The sequence below is a fragment of the Lonchura striata genome, chromosome 8, assembly GCF_046129695.1.
Source record: "Lonchura striata isolate bLonStr1 chromosome 8, bLonStr1.mat, whole genome shotgun sequence".
Classification (NCBI taxonomy): domain Eukaryota; kingdom Metazoa; phylum Chordata; class Aves; order Passeriformes; family Estrildidae; genus Lonchura; species Lonchura striata.
In genome coordinates, this window is record NC_134610.1 from 11553563 (window position 1) to 11574120 (window position 20558).

General features: G+C 39.8%; 1 protein-coding gene and 1 non-coding gene across 4 annotated transcripts; one reads left to right on the top strand and one right to left on the bottom strand.

The window, feature by feature from the left end:
- The first annotated feature begins 73 nt into the window (after positions 1 to 73).
- IQCB1 (IQ motif containing B1) lies at positions 74 to 19894 on the top strand. 3 transcript variants are annotated; one of them, XM_021526097.2, is made up of 14 exons: positions 74 to 117; positions 538 to 765; positions 1580 to 1742; positions 3387 to 3516; positions 6052 to 6145; positions 7171 to 7270; positions 7664 to 7836; positions 10377 to 10489; positions 11538 to 11647; positions 16296 to 16438; positions 16867 to 17015; positions 17470 to 17598; positions 17977 to 18133; positions 19208 to 19894. In XM_021526097.2, the coding sequence occupies exons 2-14, from the start codon at positions 672 to 674 to the stop codon at positions 19435 to 19437; spliced, it is 1785 nt and encodes a 594-aa protein (XP_021381772.2). In that variant the 5' UTR covers positions 74 to 117; positions 538 to 671; the 3' UTR covers positions 19438 to 19894. The 3 variants fall into 3 exon arrangements, with proteins under 3 accessions (XP_021381772.2, XP_021381771.2, XP_021381773.2); XM_021526096.2 differs by lacking the exon at positions 74 to 117 and adding an exon at positions 265 to 391; XM_021526098.2 differs by lacking the exons at positions 74 to 117; positions 538 to 765; positions 1580 to 1742 and having other exon boundaries at positions 3403 to 3516; positions 5916 to 6145.
- Positions 3770 to 3856, bottom strand: LOC116183870 (small nucleolar RNA SNORD116). The gene has a single exon (XR_004148568.1). It is a non-coding gene; the product is annotated as a small nucleolar RNA SNORD116 (small nucleolar RNA).
- Positions 19895 to 20558: the final 664 nt, after the last annotated feature.

Here is a 20558-nt window from a genome sequence, read left to right on the forward strand (position 1 = left end):
CGTACGTTTCCGCCAATGGGGTGGCGGAGTCGCCAGTCCGCACGCGGATATGCAAATATACCCTCCTCCCGCAGGGGAGAGCGCTGGTTGGCGGAGAGAGGCCGCGACCACACAGCTGTGAGGGGAGGGGGGCGTGGGGGAGCCGTGGCGTTGGAGACGGCGGGATCGGCGTTCCGATCCCCCCTCCCTGCCCCCGCAGTCGGGGCGCCCCCGCGCGGCGGTGGGAAGGGTCGGGGGTGCGCGTGGGTCCCCTCAGAGCGCCCGAGGGGGCCCCGCAGCCCGGGGGCTTCGCGGCTCCGGCGCTGCCGCTCCCGGGGACGGCGGGGGCACCGGCGTGACGCCGGTGGGAGAGGGCACCGCTCCCTCTGCCCTTTTCCCGGCTCTGGGTGAGGTGAGGCCGCTCCTGCCGCCCGCCCCGTGCGGCCGCGCTCAGGCTGGCCGGCCGGGGGTGCGCCCTGCCGGCACAGCCGGTCCGCCGGACCGCGGCCTCCAGAGGGAGCGCGCGTGGGTTTCCTCCATGTTTGTTTCCTTCCTCAGGGGCAGTCCTGCGGCCGAGGCTTCCAGCTGGCGGTGCAGGAGCTGGGGGGAAGTAGTGGCGTGAGGACCCCGCGCCTTAGCATAAAAAGGAAAGAGGCTGGATCGATGGTGGTGTGCTCTTCTGGCTGTTCCCTATGGCAGCCACGGACCCCCAGGTCCTGGCCTTGGCTGCTCAGATCACTGAGAGCAGAGAACAGGACATCCCCCTGCTGCTGCTGAAGTTAAAGGGTAATTAATGCCGGTCCTAAAATAAAATTATGAGCTGGTGAACTATGGCTAGTCCTTCTCCTGTCTACCTCCTTAAATACAGACGGTTTTTCTGAAACTCTGTAAGAAAGGTTGATACGGCAGCTTTTCCTGAGAGTGGCGTTTGACTTGGCAAAAATAAGGAGGAGGAGCTGAGAAGCAAATGGACAGAATTTTTTTCTGCTTTTCAGCTGTCACCCTGATAATGTGGGCCCTTTCCCTGCTGATACAGGCAAGGATCTTACACTTGGTCAAATATTTTTTCTCAGTGCTCTTTGGGCAGAAAGCCAGGGTAATTTTCAGTATTCAGTTTTTAAATCTTAACATAGAAACAAGATCATAAATTCCTGTGTGACTTCCCTGTCTTTCCTTCTGCTATGAGCCACAGCTCATAGGAACGGTTGAAACAAGTTGGGTCCTGTTCTAAATTGGGATGTAATTATAAGGAAGCTATATGTTTCCCAGTGGTTGTGGTTTTATCTAGCCTAGGAAATTCATACAAATGGTTCATATCCCAGGTAATGTATGTTTTGCTACTAAATATGTAGAGAGAAAATGGAAACCTAAGTTTAGCTATCCTTCCCAATTGTCATATTATCTTACAAATGAGTTGAAGCAGCAGAAATTGCTGACAAAATATTTGATGCTGTTGCTAGCACTTTTACAATTCCTTTAATCCTGGATCCTGTCCTATGTACATATACTCTTCTAACATTTTAGAAAAAGAAAAAAAAAAAAAAACTGCATGTCAGAATCTTATGTTCCTCTTTGTCTCTCTCCCACTTTCTTCCCACAGGAATTTTAAGCAGTCCTTCCTTAGGATGTGAAGAATCAAAAAAAATTAAGCAAGATATATATGATTATGGTCTTACTCAGTACTGCTTGCTGGTCCTTAAGCAAGACCACTCTCAGCTGCATGGAGCCTGGGCTACTGCTGCCCAGCTAGCAGAGATACTAAGGTAAAAAAAAAAGCTAAGAAGTTTTCTTCCAGTTTTCTTTCTGTTCTTTCATCTTGCTCTTTCTCTTTTCAAGCTGTAATACATTGGCTCCCATCCAGAACAAGGCTTGTTGTTCAGGAAAGGCCAGGGTTAAAGTGCAGGGAAGCAGTCAAGAGCAGAGGGGTCAGGCATAGCCTAATTGGTCCTGTTTAATTCATTTGCATTGTGTTTCATTGAGCTGGGGGAACTATATGGTGGGAACAGGGTTTGTGTTGGTTTTATCTTTTTTTGTGGACAGTATTCACCAGTGCAACAGTTCTTACCCAGTAATTATATAATTTTGAATTGTAGTTATTTAAAACTTGTGATTTTGTTTGCTTAGATTTCATCTTGCAAAGATCTTCAACCTGATTGTCTCACTGCTTGGCTTGACTGTATTTAAATATTTATTTAATATACCCATCTGAAGTATCTATTTACATTTTTAAATGTAATAGATGACACAGTTCATACAGACTAGATAACCTGATGTAGTGATATTGTGAGAATGGTATTGTAAATAAGAAAACTTTAAACTCAAACCCCCAGTGATCCAATCTCAATTTTAAATGTCAGGAAAAATAATACATTTTAAAGTTTCCTAAAGTTTAGTTTTGGCTTAACTAGGGAGTAAAATTCTAAGGCATGAAGTAATTATGTGACCATCTTTTATTTATGCTATATCTGCAGTATGAATTTTTAATGCAAGGAATTTCAGTAAGGGATGCAAGAGTTCTCACCAGAGTAGTGTGATACTTAAATCATCAAAGCGGTTTCAGATGCAGAGAATACTGAAATTTATTTTAGCTCTAAAAATGTCCTTTTGTAGCTAGATGACTCTCAGCTTCATGCCTAGAATTTGTTTTCCAAGGGCTTTGGTAGACAGCTTTACATGTGTGCATTCCCAAAAAGTTAATATAGCCTGGGTAAGATATCAGAAAGTAAAATTTGTAAAAAGTCAGGAAGACTCTTGTTGCACTGGTATCAGTGCAGAATTGAAACAACTTAGCAGCTGTAAAACATGCAGTTTATTGTAAAAAAGTCTTCCAGAAACTACCAACATGTTGCAGTGAGTAAAATAAGAGAATTGAGATCTGAGGAACTGATTCCTAGCCCACATGCTTTCCTCAGTTTGAGAGAAGTTGTAGATAGGCCCACTGAAGGTTTTGTGGTGTATTTTTATACATATTTTCACTTCCTGATGTGCATCACTTCATCAGGTTTTTTTCTACCTTTCTGTTTTTCCTTTTTTTTTTCTTCTTCTTTATGACCATCAGAGCCCTTCCCTAGAATATGGAACAAGCCTGAGCTTCTATGAAGCTTGAGGAGAAAGTGTTTTGGATATGTTTTTAACTTAGAAATGCCATAATAAGTAGTAATGTGGTCTCCAACCTGTGAGAGGTTGCTCTTCCTTGGAGGCAGCCACCTTGGAGCCAGTCACAGCAGTGAGCTGTTGTTCAGGGGGAATTGTCTCATGCCACTGAAGCATTTCTTCGATGACGTGACATTCATTCAAAGTTGTTCAAACAGGCCTTTGACTATTCAGGTTGACTTTTTTCCTTTTTTTCTTTTCTTTTTTTCTTTTTTCTTTTTTGTTTTGTTTCATTTTGTTTTGCTCAATTTCAGTCATTGTTGTGTAGGGCTAGAGGTGAAAGAAGATCCTGAGGAATTTTACAGGAAGTTTCTTCCTTCAGTTATAGACAGCCTGCTGGTTTTGGGAAAACGCTTGCAAGCGCGATTTATCCGAGCAATCAAGGTATTTAATTTTCATAGTTAACAGAGCAGAGAATGCTTGCAAACTTTCTGCATATTGGATAAGTAGGATATTATTCTATGGACATGGTATTATAAAAATTTATTTTCCAGAAATTTCAGTAGTTTTCTTATGCCTCCGAGCCCTGAAGCTGAAATCTGTCATTGTGCAGCATTTGCTCCATGACTTGTGCAAAGCCACTACAAAAAGCGATACAAAAGACAGCATCCCAGTCACGGTAGTGTCTTAACTTTGCATATCATTAGTTCAGCCTTCATAATGACTTAGTTCTCACTCATTTTATTCAGCTTTACAAAAAATGGTTTAGGGAGTCATAAGATTTTAAATCATATTTATTGAAGTTTGTTTTGTCATTCAATTTCTGCTGTATAATTGGCAAAAAAAATTCCAAGAATGCTCACTGCTTCTGAACTTGCAAATGAAGAATGCCAAAGGCAGACTTAATGAATTTATAGATTTAAACACTTTCTCACATTTTCCTCCTTTTTGCAATGAGGAAGGGTTTTACTCAGCGAGGTTCCCTCATGCTTCTGGAGTATTCAGAGATCTAGAATCAGAGGGAAAATACCCCCAACAAAAGAAAAAAAAAAAATCCACAAGTAATTTAAATTACCATCTTCATGGATTCTGACAGTTTCTTTTAATATCCCCATTTCTTCATACTATCTCATTTCTTGGCTCACTGGCTTCTTGCACTTAGCCAAAGTTTTCCTACAAAGTATTGTGATAGATACCACAGACAATCAAGTCTCAGAAAGCATCAGTGCAGTACTTGAGAAGTGCATTTTGTGCTTAACAAGGAAGCTTCCTAAATGACATCCCAGGAGACTCTTATCCTCAATATGTAATTTCCCCCATACTTTCTTATTACGCCTCAGCCTACATGCTACTTGAGTCATGCTTGTGGGCAAAGGTTTCTTTTGAATGCAAATGCAGTCTGCATTTTAATTAGTACTTTGGCTTTTAAACTTCATGGTTTCAGAGGTGACTGGGCATCAAGTCACCCAGACTTGATGCTTGCTCAGTGTAATTTTGGAAATCCCACTCTACCAGTGGAGTTTATTCTGCTCTCTTTTGCTTTTTGTACAAGTTTCTGACGTCAAGAGAAGTAGTGAAATAGCTTTCTAAAACTGCCATGTTGCCAGAACACAGACAGATAATATTACAGTGTAACATGTTACTGTTATTTTGTATCCCTCTTTGTCAGTCTGAACCAAATACAAAGTTAAGCCTTGACTGAAGGCTGGGGCTCCAGCAAGGATCTGGGTGGGAATAGGCTTTCCAGGGTTTCATTTGTGGAGGCTGAATTAATGTGGGATGTATGACCGTGTGCTTTGTAGCAGCATTTGTCAGCAGTATGGTTCTGTCAAAAACCCTTTTGCTTTCCACACTCCAAGATTCCAGATTTCCAGTAGTCTGTGGCTAACACTTTGAATACAGCCTAGAATGTGCATGTGTTTGTGCATTCACATGTTAAAACCTGAATTCCTACTGGTCATAGGGAGCACTGGATCACCTCTGCAGTGAAGAAAGACTGAGAGAGATGGGGTTGTTCAGTATGATAAAAAAGTCTCTGAGGAGAACTTATATCACCTCCCAGTACCTAAAGGGGCTACAAGAAAGATGGAGAGGGACTTTTTACAAGGGCATGTAGTGACAGGATAAGGGGTGATAGATGTACACTGAAAGAGAGGGGCTTAAATTAAGTATTGGGAAGAAATTCTGTGCTGTCAGGGTGGTAAAATACTGGGACAGACTGTCTATAGAAGCTGTGGATGCTCCATCTGTGGAAGCATTGGAGGCCAGGCTCCATGAAGCTCTGAGAAATCTGATCTGAAGGTGTTCCAGTCCATGGCAGTGGGGATGGAACAAGATGGACTTTAGGTCCTTTTCTACCATTCTGTGATTGATTCTATGTTTTTTTCCAGTCCAGTGCTATCACAGGCAAGCACATGATGTAGTTTGTTTGGCAAACAGATCAAATTTCAGCTTTATAGTGGTTTGGTGTTTGCTCCCACACTTCCAACTAGGAGGTGCTTCTGAAGCTTCACCATACCAGTTATCAGGAAACTTTTCCATTTTGACTGTGTCCTTGGCCACTTTGTACCTTTTTTTATTTTCCCCATCTTCTTTAAAGTAATGTATTTCCCACTTAGTGCATTAAATCTGTGATGCTGGGCTATTATTTCTCTTATCCCTCCAATGCTATCAAATATTTTTAAGGAGTAAACAATATATTTCTCTGCTTGTTGTGATTTTTTTTCCCCCAAATGGATGCTTTTATTTTTTTTTTAGTATCTTCAGATCTTCTGAATTGATCTCTGACCTTAAAGGTCTCACAAGTTGGTTGTTTTTGTTTTTTTTTTTACTGGTTTCTACAGTTTCACCAACTTCATTTGGAAATTTGGTGGGATCTGGTCACAGATTCCTGAGGCATACAAACCTTCCCATGATATCAAGATGACGTCCTTAACGAAGATACATACACATGTTTTTACCTACTTCTCTCTTTTTAAGGATAAAGAAAAACAAGACTTTTTACACTGGTTCCAAATAGTAACTGATGCCATCTGCTGGCTGCTCGGTGGGCATATTCAACTAGCAGCATGTGGTAAGGGAAATAACCCACACAACTCCTGACCATTTATTTATGGCAACTACAAGTATCAAAATTCACTCTTAAGCTAATCTCCACCTAGTCTTCTAAATTGCAGTAGGTGTTAAATCAGTCTCTTTTAGTAGTCAGCTCAACAGCAATATCTAAAATGGTAAATATCCACTAAAGGGAAATACTCAAGAGTTCCCCTTCTAGTCTTTCAGAGATGAATATTTAAAGTGTGATCCTGTAATTTCTTTTTCTAAGTCTATACCTTTTAAAAATCAGGTTGTTGGGATTTTTTTCCCCTAATAAGGGACAATGGATCTTTTCCTGTGTGTGATTAAAATATGCAGAAATTTGACCAGAGTACATTACTAGCCCTGATAAATAGATTTGGAGACAGATTTCTGAAGTTTTTGCCATGACATGAAATTTTACGAACACCTAACAAACTTCACTATGTATTTCTGACCAAAATGATGTTAATCACACTGATCCTGAAAAGCAGAATTTAATTTTGTTTCTAGCATTAGACAAAAACGTAAGGATCATAAGATGTGTGACTAAGAATACATATGGTTAGAAAAATTACTGAATACGTAACCAGTGATATACTGGGATAAAAAAGATGGTGCTTTAATGACATCAGTGGATTTGCATTAGATAATCTGGGGTAACAAACTGTCAAGGTTGAGGTCCTTAACTTTTTTGGATATTGTTGCCCCAGTGTTAATTCCACTGTTGTTGTAAGAAAAGGGTACTATTGTAACATAAAGGGGTTTAAAGCTTTCATTCTCTTGCAACATCAGTGCCTGAGGGATGTCCAAAGGCAGAAAAAACAAGATTCGGCATGTTTTTTGGAGGTTGAAGTAGTTTAGTTATCTCAGTAAGTTTCAGTGTAAGAATTATAAATGAGGAAGTTTGTTCCAGAAGCAGTGTCTGGTTTTACTTGCTATGACTTATTTGGTTTATGGTATTTTCAAGTCTGGTTCTGATTGCATAATTTCTTGTTTGCTTCTTTTTGGTTTTCTTTGCAGCACTACAAAATGATCGCTTCCTGCAGTTGTTAATAACAGATGATGTTGAAACAGCAATTATAATGATGTCTGTGTTACACAATATTTTGAGGATCAATAGGTTGGTTGTTTTAGTATCATTATTGTTCTTAATAATAAATATAAAAGATAGTTCATTACTGCTTGGTGAAATAACATCTTTTCATATGCAAGCATTGTTGTGTTTTATTGTTTGTTTTTAGTTTTTTTCCTATTCTTTGTAGTAGAAATTGAAAACATTAAAAAGCTGGGGTTTGAATCTTATTAAATTGAGGGAGTGGTAATTGGTTGATTGAAACAGTAATACTGTCTGGATCATATTCCTGGTCCAGCTAGCTGGGCATCTTGGCTTGCTGTATAATAGCCTGACATAGATAAAAATAAGTCACTGTTAAAAAGCTCATGTTTTTCAATAAACACTTATCTTTTGTCCCACTCTCCTTTTTTTTTTTTCTTTTCTTTACTCTTTTTAAAGTTCTGTCTTGCTTCAAGTTGAAGAAGAGACCCTTCAGTCTGTTTTGGATGAACTTGTTTATAAGCTGTCCTCTACGACCAATCCTGCTGTAGGAAGTGCTGCCACAAAACTGCTGTTGTTAGTGGCAAAATCTTGCAAACAGCTTGTGCAGTTATTCACAGCTCGCTACAAAGGTTTGTAAACATGCATGGGACGGATCACTGCGCCTTCTCTTACATTCCCTGTGAAAATAAGAAGACAGAGGTTTCCCATTGTGGTTCAATAACTCTCTAGTACAGGTGGAAACTGCATTGCCATGTTGCTTTGTGGGTTTTTTCACTTCTATTCATTTTCATTGCAGTTTAAGGTACTGCACCTCTTTGTTTCCTTGATTTATTTACTTCTGTGTACTGCACACTCTGCATGTGGCAGCTTGTCTTTTAAAGTTGTTGATTGTCACTTCCAGCCTGATGGGCTTTTGCTTCTTTCTGTTTCCCTGTGCAGGTTGGTTATTGAGGGATCCAGTGGCAGGGTACCTGTACTGCCACAGTCACAGAGCCCTGTGTCACATCTACCATAGTGCTGAGGCTCACTAATCCAGAGCATGAAAGTTTTGGAGTGACCTGGTGACCCTGACTGTTGCAGGTCTGCTCATCTGATAGGGGGCTGTTTAGTTATCCAGGAGATGACTGTCTTTTGACATCTAAGTAATTGGAATGAACTCTTTCCAAGAATTCATGGAATTAATTTATCCTTTTGTCTTGATGCCTTCATATTATAGGGCTGAGTACGTGTATAATTTGTTCTATGTTATTAATTCCTTAATGAGGTGTCCCATTTAATGTTTCTGTCTCTAGCATAGCAGGAAGCTCCAGGAAATCCCTTTGTACTCTATCATGCCCATGGAGACTAAGGAACAAGCATAATGTTTGCCATGTCTTTTATGTTCTGGATGTTATTGTGGCTCAAAATTACTTGTGGGCAGCCTCAGTCCTTTGAGGACAAAGACAGTAAAAAGAAGAAATGCAGGGCAAAATGTCCAATTCCCATTTTTTGCGCTTGTGCTGACTAGTTATACAGTATCAGCCAAATAAATTTTTGAACCTGATGAAAAGCTTTGCCACCCTTTTGCCTACAGAACTGAGAAGAGGGATTCCTGGTATTGTGGAAAACACTATACCTTGTAAGTATAGTGTTTTAAGGCTGGTATCACATTGTGGATTCTTGGGAAGCTGCCTTGATGGTCTGATCATCCCAGCTGTAGAATGCTGACTTGTTTGAAGTTGTGTAGATCTCCATCAAAGGATGCTTTACTTTGCTCTAGAATCACAGTATGCCACAGTCATTTAGAAACTCTTCATCTCTCTCCTCTACATGTTTCTTCTTTCCACTAAGAAAGTTTGTTTTCTTGTTTGGTTTTTTTTAAGTTAGAATACTTCTGTTAGTTTTAATTCAGGCTTTGGAATACTTTCGAGACTTTGAGAAATAAAAGCAACAGAGAAAGCATTACAGCATTTCCACCATCTGGCCATCTCACTAAAGTCCCTTGGCTTCACAGTGGCTCGGAGCTGTTGGCAGTGTGAGGTGCTTTGGTGTGAGCTTTGCCAGTGAAGACAGCCTGCTGGAGGTGAGGGCATCTCCAGGATCAGCACAGTCCCTGTGTCAGGTTTCCTGGAGATCCTGGCCTTTTGTACTGCATGTGTTGACACATCTGTGAGGCACACTGGAAGTACTCCCTTTCAGTAGGCAAAAAGAACATATGGTGGTGTAGTCTGTGCAGAGACTGGCAAGTGGTTGTGTCAGACCCACAGCACTTGTGTGAGGGAGCTCTCCTGTGTAGCCTGGCTCCCTGCTTTTGCAGGGCTCAGGCAGCCTTGGGGCACCCATTTGGAGTCCTGCCTGTCTCTCCCCTGAAGTGTTTAAATGTCACTGTTTTTCTAAAATGGTGCCCATGGTGCCACAGAGGTGCCATTTTTGTGTGCTCCAGATCCTGTAAGTACATGTGTGTGTTGTGTTGGAGTTGCCTGGTGTATGAATACGTTTATGGACAATGATTTGAAGATGGAAAAGTTACTTGAATCTGCAGTTCTTCGGGAGGCAAACATACACATACTTCCTGCCCTCCTTCCTCTTCCCTCCAACTCCCTGCAGAACCCTTAGGCTCTGGGATTTGTCTGATAAAAACATTTTAGCAGACATTACTCTCTACTTGCATAAGGAGTGTGTGTGGGGGTGGTGCTTTTTAGCTACTGCAAACCCATAAAGCTTTTCTGTCTTGTGGATTGGGTACACATGTACTCACAGTTAAATGATGCTGTGCAGGTAAGGCATCAAACAATTCCAGTTGGATATAAATAAATTTTATTACAAAAAATATGAAAAGAGTGTTAGCAACACCCAGCACTTGTATGGTTCTTTGAATTCTTTTTAGCACTTTACAATGACTTACTGATAAGACACTGAAAGTACATTGGCAATTTGATTGTCAGTGATACAAACACAATGCTGACTCGGACATACAAAATCACTGGATAATACTTCTTTGTAATAGTTGGAGCACCAGACATTCTTTGATAAGATTATGCATTGACACTCAAAGATGGCTGATGGTCTTCAGCTCTCACACTTCTTTGCACGTAGAATCAAATTTGATATGTTGATTCGAAGAGTTTTACTTTGAAAGCCTGGAAGGAAAATTTCACATTACTGAATTAGCTTTTTCTCTTTCTCTTAGGATTAAAAGGGCTTTTAAGTAAACAGTGGACTGGCAAAGGATTTGACAGGAAGGTCAATCAACTCTTGGACCTGCTGTATTTGGAACAATCCAGTGGAAAAGGAGAAATACAGGTGATTAATGTGACTTTCAGATGTGAAATCCTATTTAGATGTGAAATCCTATTTACATTTGATTTGTGTATGGGATATGTGAAGGGCTTCACTGTATCACTTTGTAGACACTTTTCAAAACCTGTGTTATTATTTCACTATGTTAATTTTTAAATTACCTTTTAAAAATTATTTTATTGTGTTTTTTTTTTAAACATCAATAAATTGTTCAGTCATTAAAATATGAGATTGTGGCTCAAGAGATTGACAGATTCATCATAGATGTCAATATAACCATAGGGGGAAAATTAATTTTTTTGCTAACAGATTAAAATAACTGCATTTGTTTTTCTCACATCAGTGTTACAAATTTAGATCTCTGAATTCTAGGCAGCATTTACATAGAACTAAGTCATAGGCAGAAAGTGTGCAGTAAGAACACTACCTGGACTGTGTTCCCAATGAAAGAGACAATGTGTGTTTCATGAGCATCTTAAAAAAATTTACATGCAGGTTTCTCAGAGACAATACTTCAATGAAAATCAGTTATGTTTGCAGAGACCTGCTTTCATCTTCAACAGAGCAGGATGTCTTGTGATTCAGTTCGTTTGTGGGATTTTAAAAATTCATTTAAGAAGAGAATAGATTTTTTTTTTCATATTTGCAATTCATACTGGAAATGTAACATTTTTCCTGCTGCTCTTTCTCCAGACTTGTCTTTCTGTCCTCTCTGGTGTAGGCATTTGAATCACCATTTGAAATTCCAAGTGTTTCAGGCATTTTAAATACAAATTTCTCATATTGATTTTACATATATATGTATATATATAAATTTGTGCTGTAGATTTGTTTATCACAGCATCAATACAGGTGATCAGATTAACTGTTTTTGGGGCAAGTGTGGAGTTAATGATAATAATTATTTTGTAGGACCTTAAGTTCTCCAATTTGATGCATTTGAAAACTGATGGGGTTTGGCCAAATGCTGAGATTGTCCAGTTATGCAAGCAGTAATAAAGTGCTTTTATATGCATAGAAAATATTCTTCCAACTGTTTTATTAATTTCAGAAGCAGCATGAAGCAGCTTGTATAATCCAGGCAGCATGGCGGGGATTTCAGACAAGGAAAAGGCTGAAAAAGCTACCCCAAGCAGTGGTCACTTTACAGAGAAGCTTCAGGTAAACAGTATGACTTCGTGAAAAACAGTAAAGAATACGATCTATTACAAAGGTTTGAGTGGGTTGGGTTTTCTCAAGTCACAAAGGAAGAGGAAAAATTCAGGTTATCTCATTCAGTGTCCTGTTTGAAGTAGGCACCGCCTCAAAATGGGATCTGGATGCTCAGGGCCACATCCAGTTTTAGAGGTCTTCAAGGATGGAGATCCTAGCATCTCAGTTGATCCCTTTCCTTGTGCTGGATGATTCGCCTTGTGAATTCTTCCACTACAGGCAGTGGGAATTTCCTTGTTGCACTCTTTATCACTTCCTCTTGTCCTTTTTCTGAGCACCCCCATGAGTCTGGTTGTATCTGCTCTCTAACACTTCTTTAGGTAGTGAGAGACAGATTTTTGCCATCCTTTAGGCTAAACACACCTTGCCTGTCCTTACATATCCTACATTCCATGGCCCTAATTGTCTCTCTGTTTGTATGGTCTCTATCCCTCCATTTTTCAGTCTTGCTCCTCCATTGGGGGTCCCAGTAGAGTGTGACCAATACTCCAGGTGTGCCAAGTAAAGCCAAATAACCTTCCAACTAAGCTGTAGCCTTTCTTCCTTCAAGGGCTGCTACTGGCTCATGTCCAGCCTGTCCCCTCTTTTAATTTGAGTTGCTGTCCAGGTAATTGGTGCCCAGCCTGTGCTGGTATTTAGTACCAGCTCTAGAATTTCCCATTTGAACTTTTTGTGGTTTTCATTGAACCATTTTCTGTGTTTGTGGAGGTTTCTCTGTGTGTCAGCCCTGCCCTGCATGGGAGACTGTGATGACAGCCTTGCTAAAGTCAAGGAAAATGACATCCACTGCTTTCCCCTCATCCACAGAGCCAGTCATCACAGAATGCAATCAAGCCTATCAAATGTGGTTTGCCTGTGATAAATCTATGCTGGCTATTCCCATTCACCTTCCTGTCCTTCCTGGATATAGCTTCCCTGAGAATTTGTTCCCATGTCCCAGGCCCTAAGTTTGGGGTGACCAAGTGTTCTTTCATCTTGAAGATGCCTTTTTCCAGTCAGCTGTTACTTCTCAAACATAAAGGTAATGTAATGCCTATGTGAGTCTTTTCACTACAGATTTTTTTTAATAGAAACATCCAAACAATATGTTTTATCAGCAGTACCAAATTGCCACTTCTGGTGCCAAAAGCTTCAACTGTTTCTTTCCCAGCTGCCAGACTTCTCCATGAAAAAAACTTACTTTGGTGGTGCTTTCATGTTTCTGTAAAAACGTGTGGCATGGGACTCCACTAATAGCACTGTACTGGTGGTAGAACAGATAACTGGTTAACAGTTAAGTTGACACAAAATTGCTCTGTAAATTACATTGGAGCTGTAGTGGAGATTCCACATGCCAGAATGCTACAGAAACCAAGGCCCATAGTGCCAGTGTAGTGCTTGCAAGACCTTGTTCTTCATTAATTTTTAAATCTTTAGCTCTCAGAAGTAGAGTTACTTCAGTGACCTAGAAATAGTATCCTCTGCCTTGGAGCAGCAGAGAAGGAAGCTATGTAAATAATGCTTGTCCCACTTGAATTAGATTGTGGCAGTAATGTTAGCATGTGTTAGGCTAACTGTTTTGAGAAATTTAGTTTCAATTTAACATAGGTTAAGGGATTAAAATCAAGTGTAGACTCCACAGCAAGATTTTTCAAACTTTTTTTGCACATAGATCGTTACTGTGTCAAAAGTAGATCTTATCAATCACTGTCAAATCACATTGCATTGTGACCAAAGTACTACAAAACAAACAACTATGCTTTATTATCTAGATTTGCCTTAAGAGGATATTGGACTATCTAAGGTGTAATTTTTAAATTCTGAAAGATTTGCAGTGACATTCTTGTCATTCCTTTTTACTCCACCATGCACTTGAAGCCAATATTCTTTCCCTCATAAGGCACCTTGCAAGTCTGCAAGCTAAACTTATAGCCCAGAAAATTTGGATGATGGGTGAAGATGGAAAAGCAGCAGAAAAGGACGATGAGACTATCAGCAATCACCAAGCTGCTTGACTCCCTATGTCATATTTTCAATATTGTAAGCATTAGTGTGTGCCTTTTAAGTAGTTCTAAAGTAATTTAAACAGACTTTTGAACACGTTTGTTTAATATTGAGAGGAATGGAAACTTATAAATGTTCTTACAGCTGTGTTTGTTCATGGCTCACTCACTCCCAGTGTACTGAGCAAATACAGTAACTTTACAGTGCCAGTGTTGGTTTTCTTCTGTCTACCTCAAAACATTACACTGAAAAATAGTGTTTGGAATGCTGTAAACATGACTTTAGAAGAGCTTTTAAGAAGACTTTTTAATTTTTAACAGTCAGGTTCTGGATATGGTCACAGATTTATTTTAGAACAAGTGTGGTTAAATAGTGCTGAAATTGAAACTCCAAATTGATCACCTGCAACTGCAGAGGAAAATCTTAAACTCTGCAAGTTATAAACTTTTGAAACTGTGGTTTCAGAAATACCTCCTCAGTGAATGTTAAAGTCTGTAGTCTCTCCTTGAAGCTAGCTCACTGTTACATAGCTAATTGTAGGATATTTTAAATGGCAGTATTTTTTATTAATAATGCATCAAAAATGAAACCATTTTACATTTCTAAAGACATGACCAGAGGGAGGCTGTTGTGTGTCATGAACTGCAGAAGGAAGCTTGGATCTTAAAGTATGTTTTACTTTAGTTCAGAGACAGTTCCCTGTCACAGTGTGGTCTTGTGCAAGCAAATATACCTTATCATTAGGAGAAACAGAGGACGAGTGTGTTTTGCAGACTACATAGGAAAGGATCAGTATTAAAGAATCATTTAAATACCTGACAGACACTCTTGGTTACACAGATATGCATCTGAGAAGTTCATTAAATGTTTTGGTAGTTTTCAACTTAGTGAAGCTGATAAAAATTGTTGGGCAATATATTATAAGTTTTATCAAGAAAATGTGAACAAAAGTCTTGTTTGATCCTGCAACTTCATTTGTCTTAGAAATATAATATTTGGATTAAAAATATTAATTACCTAAATTAAAAATGTAAAAACTTACAGCTCTAATTTGTAGAAATGTGTAGGCTGAAAACTTTTAGTCTCCTTGAAACCATTCTGATATAATCACATGTATCATGATCTTTCTCTGTAGGTAGGTGTATAGGCACACTTCAAGTCTACATTACAGTTGTAAAAGGATTATGGTCTGTCAGATTGTGGTGGAGGTTTTTTTATCTGCTGAGCTCAGATCTTTAAATCCAGAGCATCTCTTTTACACGACAGTTTCCATCCCAGTCTCTCCCAAACCAGTTTTAGAGACTAAAGATAAGGTATGATTGGTGGAAAAATTATAGCTCAATTTATACTAGTGATGGGAAACACAAATAGCTCATTAGTACTGTGAATCTAAAGGTATGTGCCATGCAGCAATAGCAGAATAAGCTGTACATTAGATCTAGTCTGTGGACATTTTCCTCCTCTGGCATCCCTTATACTTCAGCTCTGTCCATTGGTTGGTTTTCTTTCCCGGTGCTTAAAGCACGTCTTTCATTGTCCCCAGAAAAGTGCTAGAGGAGAGCAGAACTCTGGGCTTTGGGCCCAGTGAGGGTACTCAGGTCCTGAGTGGGGAAGTGACTTTGCTGAGCAGAGAAGTCCCACTGGTACCTTGTTGTGGGGTAAAGTTGTGCATTCTCAGGTCTTAAGCTGCTAACCAGGTTGGGTCCATGGGGATGAGAAGGGGCAGTGAAGGGACAGGGAGCTTTAGCTCACACCTCCTCATACTTTACTGAGACTACAGCCAAGTTATCTCAGTAATTATTAGTATCAATACATCAATATATTAAGTATTTTAGGTTAGTCTCTATATTGATATGTTGCTGTGTATTTCATTGATGTACATGTTGTTATTAGCTTAAATACTCCAGGGCCAGTTGGAGAGTTTTCAGCTGTCTCATCTGTGAAACTTCTGCTGCAGGTTTTTCAGTGAACAGCAGGGCAACATCCTAATATCAAATGTAGAACAGATCAGGAAGAACTTGCAAGAAAATTCTTTCCTAGTGTTCTCTAACAAAGTTCATGGACCAAATGTGTCAATCTGTATTTCCTGAAGGAAAAAAATCTCTCCAAAATTAAGAAATGAGGCTTGGCAGCCAACATTCTGATCTACTCTTGCAATCAGTACAAAAATTATTGTATGTATTGTGGAAGCAGGTGGCATGCATGCTGATGGATGAACTGGAAAAGGTGGATACTGGAGCAGATGGCTAATGTTGCTTTACCTCTTGAGCAGATGATGGAATCAAAATTGTTGTTCCAGTTCATTCTAGCTGTGAATGACTCACATGAAGCAGCATTCCCTTCAGAGTCCTTAGAACTTATATCCTAAGTAAAGATTTATACTTTGATTTCATAGAGTGGTTCAGAGTTTTTCGTGGCTATAGATAGTGTGGTAATTTGTTAATTTGTGAAGGCTTCTCATTGCTTGGTGTCATTCTGCAGCCAACAGCTGACATAGCAGATTGTTTTGTGGATTTTCTTTCTCAATGCTGGACCACTTAACACAAAGAAAAGGAGAGCTACTTTAAAGAAATGTACAACTTTAGATAATTGTTAATGTATTTGTGTATTGCAGAGCTAAACGGGAACAGGAGCTGCAGCATTTAACAAAACAGAAGGAAGATGAAGCTCTGAAACTGCAAATGCAACTTCAGAGACAGAGGGCCATGAGACTCTTCCATGAACGGCAGCTGACCTTACTAGAAGTTGTCCATGCCAGTATGATTCATATTATACTATAGCAGAAGATTAAAGTGTCTGGGTGTCCTTAGGAACAATTTCCCCAAATCTATTTCCCAATCTTACATGTCTATTTTCACTGTAGTCTTACTGTCCATTCTCCTGACCCAATTATCTGAAAGAGAATGTGCTAATTCCCCCAGGGCTCAGTAACTACTGATAAAGATCTGGTGCCTTCAAAATGGTGCAGGAGAAAGGGAGAGACATTTTTCTTGTGTTACAAAGCTCCATTGAAGCCATGATCTGCAAGACTTCACCCACAGCCAGGACACCTTGGGGAAAGAGGGTCTTTTAACTGAGAGTGCTCAGGTTTTTTTGGTACTCTCTAGTTTGAGGATTAACAATGTAAATTGGTAAGAGAACCTAACCTGCAGTCTCCTGACTCTGGATTTTTGTTACCTTTGTAGGTCAGGTGAATAAATACATGCAGGAAATGGAGGAGAAATCGGCATTAACTATACAGAGATTCTGGCGAGGGTATAGAGCAAGAAGAATTTTTCATCAGCAGAAACAATCTCTTAAGGAGTATAAGGCAGCTGTTATTATTCAAAGAGCAGTAAGTATTTATACTTTGTTCTAACAGTAGGTAGGACTGAGTGGATTATTGTGAAGCCTCATAAAATCTGTGTATTCTCTTACTTTCAATGTAGCCATAATTTATTAAAAAATTACTTGGGGGTGATAGTCTAGAGCCACAAGTTGCTTTAAAGGGTTAAACCTTGTATAGGCTACAAAGCCTAATACAGTCTTGCAACTAAAGTATAAAAGCTGCTTCTGTGAAACCCAGGATTGGAATGTCACCATACTACAGATGAGTCACTAACTTATTATGAGTGTTGTTACTATTTAGTGTTCATGCTGACCTTGTATGTTGTCTTTTCAACATCCTTGCTGCATTTAGGCTTTAACAGATGCAGTACTGAAAACACTTTCACTGATTGTTTACAAACAAAGTGGGAAGACAAACTTCCTCTTTGTGATTGTCATATTCTCATATGTTCCTTACAAAGGCTTGTAATTTCCTGGAGAAACGAAGAAGGAGGAGACCTCTCTCTCCTTGGAAAGAACCCAAGGGACTGACTGATGAGCAGAGACTAGCTTTGCAGCAGAAGGTGGATGACTACATCAAATTGCATCCGGTCTGTTTCTCAGTCATTTCATAATTTGCATTAATGATGCAACATGAAATACTGTAGGGATAAAATATATTCAGCTTCATAAATTATGATCAGGATAATCAATTTGAGGTATGTATGTATTAACCCTGCTTGTTTGACAGCAAGGCACTAGGATATTGGGGATTTTAACCATTAATCTAATAAAAAGTGTCAAAGCAAACTGTAATTGGAAAATTTATATACATGATGATGGATAATTTTGAAAAGAGTTGCAGAGGAAGCAAAATTACAAAGTTAACAATTAGGAACAGCATTTGCATTCCTTGTTTAGGGATTATTCTGCCCCCAGAAGTTTTAAAATAACCAGCTTCTAATGGTAACAAACTTACTTTCCTCCAGGCTTCCCAAATGTCAGAAGAAATGAGTAAAGAATTGCATATGCAGGCTCAGGCAAAGCTGGCACAGTTCCTGCTGAGGAACAGGCTGGATCAGAGAGCAGCGCAGCGGAGAGAGGCTTTGCTGGCTCAGGTCAACACCGATGTGGAACTGCTAATGAGTATGTGACTGCTCATGGCTTTGATTACCATTTGGATTAAACCAATTTAGAGAGAAAATTAGAGTGAGCAGTGGTAAAGGCATATTTCAAAACTGAAATATCTTTCTTCCTTTGCTATATGCCTTATCTTGAGATCCAGGCTTTGTTATCCAAGTGTTGCTGTAGGTTAAAGATAAACACTTGTTTTTCAAGGAGCATCTTATTCTTCTGCTGAAAGTCTCTGTCTGATATGTTCACAAGAAAAGCAATAGCCCTGTAACAGGTATTAGAATTTCTTAAAAAGGGTGTCTCATACAATCTATTCACCCACATTTGTTTTGCTTTGGTTTATTTTCTCCTGTTGTGAGTAAGCTGCTGGTTAAAACACTCTCACCCCTTCCAGATGAAGGGGGAAACTTTTGAGGTGTGATTTCCATGTTTTCAGTTTCTCTGGCCTGGCTTTAAGCGAAACAGAATTCTCTACTGTCTGATCTTAATTCCAGACAAGTGGCTGCATGAAAAAGCAAGAGTAGCAAACTACAGCCACCAGAGAGCACCCAAGCTGGGCAGAATTCAGCAAGTTACTGAATTCCATTAGTCTGTCATGTGCTGTGTCACTGCAGCTCCTCAGTCCCTAAGCAGGCAAATCAGCAATACACTTACACTGAGCTGGGTGCCCCAAGCAGGGAAACCACAAGGCTGCTGCACCAGAGCAGTGGAAACACCAAGCTGATGTCACCCTGCACCAGGAGCACTGATCCACAGTAGTGACCAGGAGATCCTCTGAGGTTAAACTTCTACAAGAAGTCATTTTGGTGGATACCACCACTGCACCTGAAAGAAGTAGTCCATCTTTCCCCTTTCTTTTTTCTACGCCATTATGGTTTTCTTTTTTCAGATTATCATTTCTTTGGATTACCTCTCCAATCAGATTTATGATTTATCATGTAGTCATAAAATTGCAATGCCAGCACAGGGAAAGGAGTGGCCTAGGACAGTGGGAAGTGGGAGGGTAGTGTTCTTTTTTTTTTTTTTTTTTTAATATTTATAAAACCACAAGCAAAATATAGAAAACTCTTTTCCTTGTTCTTGCAGATGCTCCAGGTTTAGCAGAGACTACAGAAAAAGATTTTGGTGCCTTTATGAGTCGATCAATCCCTGTAGCTACCAAGGCAAGACAAGCCCACAACACTATGCTAAAATACACTCGTTGGCCATGGTGGAAGAAGCTTGGAGATGAGTTTATGGAGGATGATGTAATTCCTGACGATGCTATAAACACAGAACTGGAAACTCTCTTTATTGGAGGAAGGAAATCCCTTTAGGTAACAATCAGAAGAATTTAATATTCAACTAGACTCATAACTAGCACTATGAAGTCACTTGTGTATGTTTTTAAGGAAGGAAAATATTTGAAAAAGACGGAAAAAGACCAAGGCCTTATTTTAGTGCATTTTATGTAGTAATAATCCCTTCTTGGACATCAAGAGTTGGTTCCTATTGATTGTGCTGTTGTAAATAGGATTTAAATACTGTAATTGTTAATGAAGGTATTTTGTAATTTGTATCACTTTAAAAGTAAGTTTAAGTAAGTTTTAAGTAAAAATAAGTTTTAGCCAAAGTAACCTTTGGCTTTTCAGTTCTTATTCACACTGGGATGCATAAAGAATCTGGCCATTGTAAAAGCCTGGGATTTTATAGCAAAACATTTTATCAGGTGATGTGCTTTGAAATAAAGATGTGTCCAGAACAAACCAAGACACCAATAGGAAATCATGCAAATGTGAGGAAGGCTGGATGCTTTTTCTGGATTCCTTCCAGACTGCCTGCCCTTGCTTCCACCCTCTGTAGGTTTCCTTTTGTTTGAGTTTGTCCAGGAGCTCTTTGCTTATCCATGAAGGCTTCTTGGTGGTTTTGCCCGACTTCCTTTTTGTTAGGATACATTGCTCCTGAGCTTGGAGAAGGTGATTCTTGAGTATTAACTAGCTTTCTTGGGCCATCCAGGGCTTTATCCCAGGCTACTCCACCAAGCAGGACCCTGAAGAAGCCAGTCTGCTCTCCTTAAGTCCAGGGTAATGAGGTTGCTGTGCACCCTCCTTACCACCTTCAAATTCCATGGTTGTTGCAGCCAAGGCTGCCCTTGGGCTTCACATTCCCCACCAGCCCCTCCTTGTAGATCAGGACAAGGTCTCCTTGTTGGTTCCTCTATATTTTGGAGAAGGAAGTAATCAGCAGTGCATCCTGGGAGCCTCCAGGGTTGCCTGTGCCCTTTGTATTGTTCCTCTAAGAGGTATTGGGGTGGTTGAAGTCCCCCATGAAGACCAGGACTTGCGAATGTGAGGCTGTTCCTATCTGTCTGTAGAGGATGTTATCAGCTCCAACTGCCTGTTCAGGCAGTCTGAAGCAGACCTCTACTATAATGTCACCAGCTCTGCCCTCCCTTTTA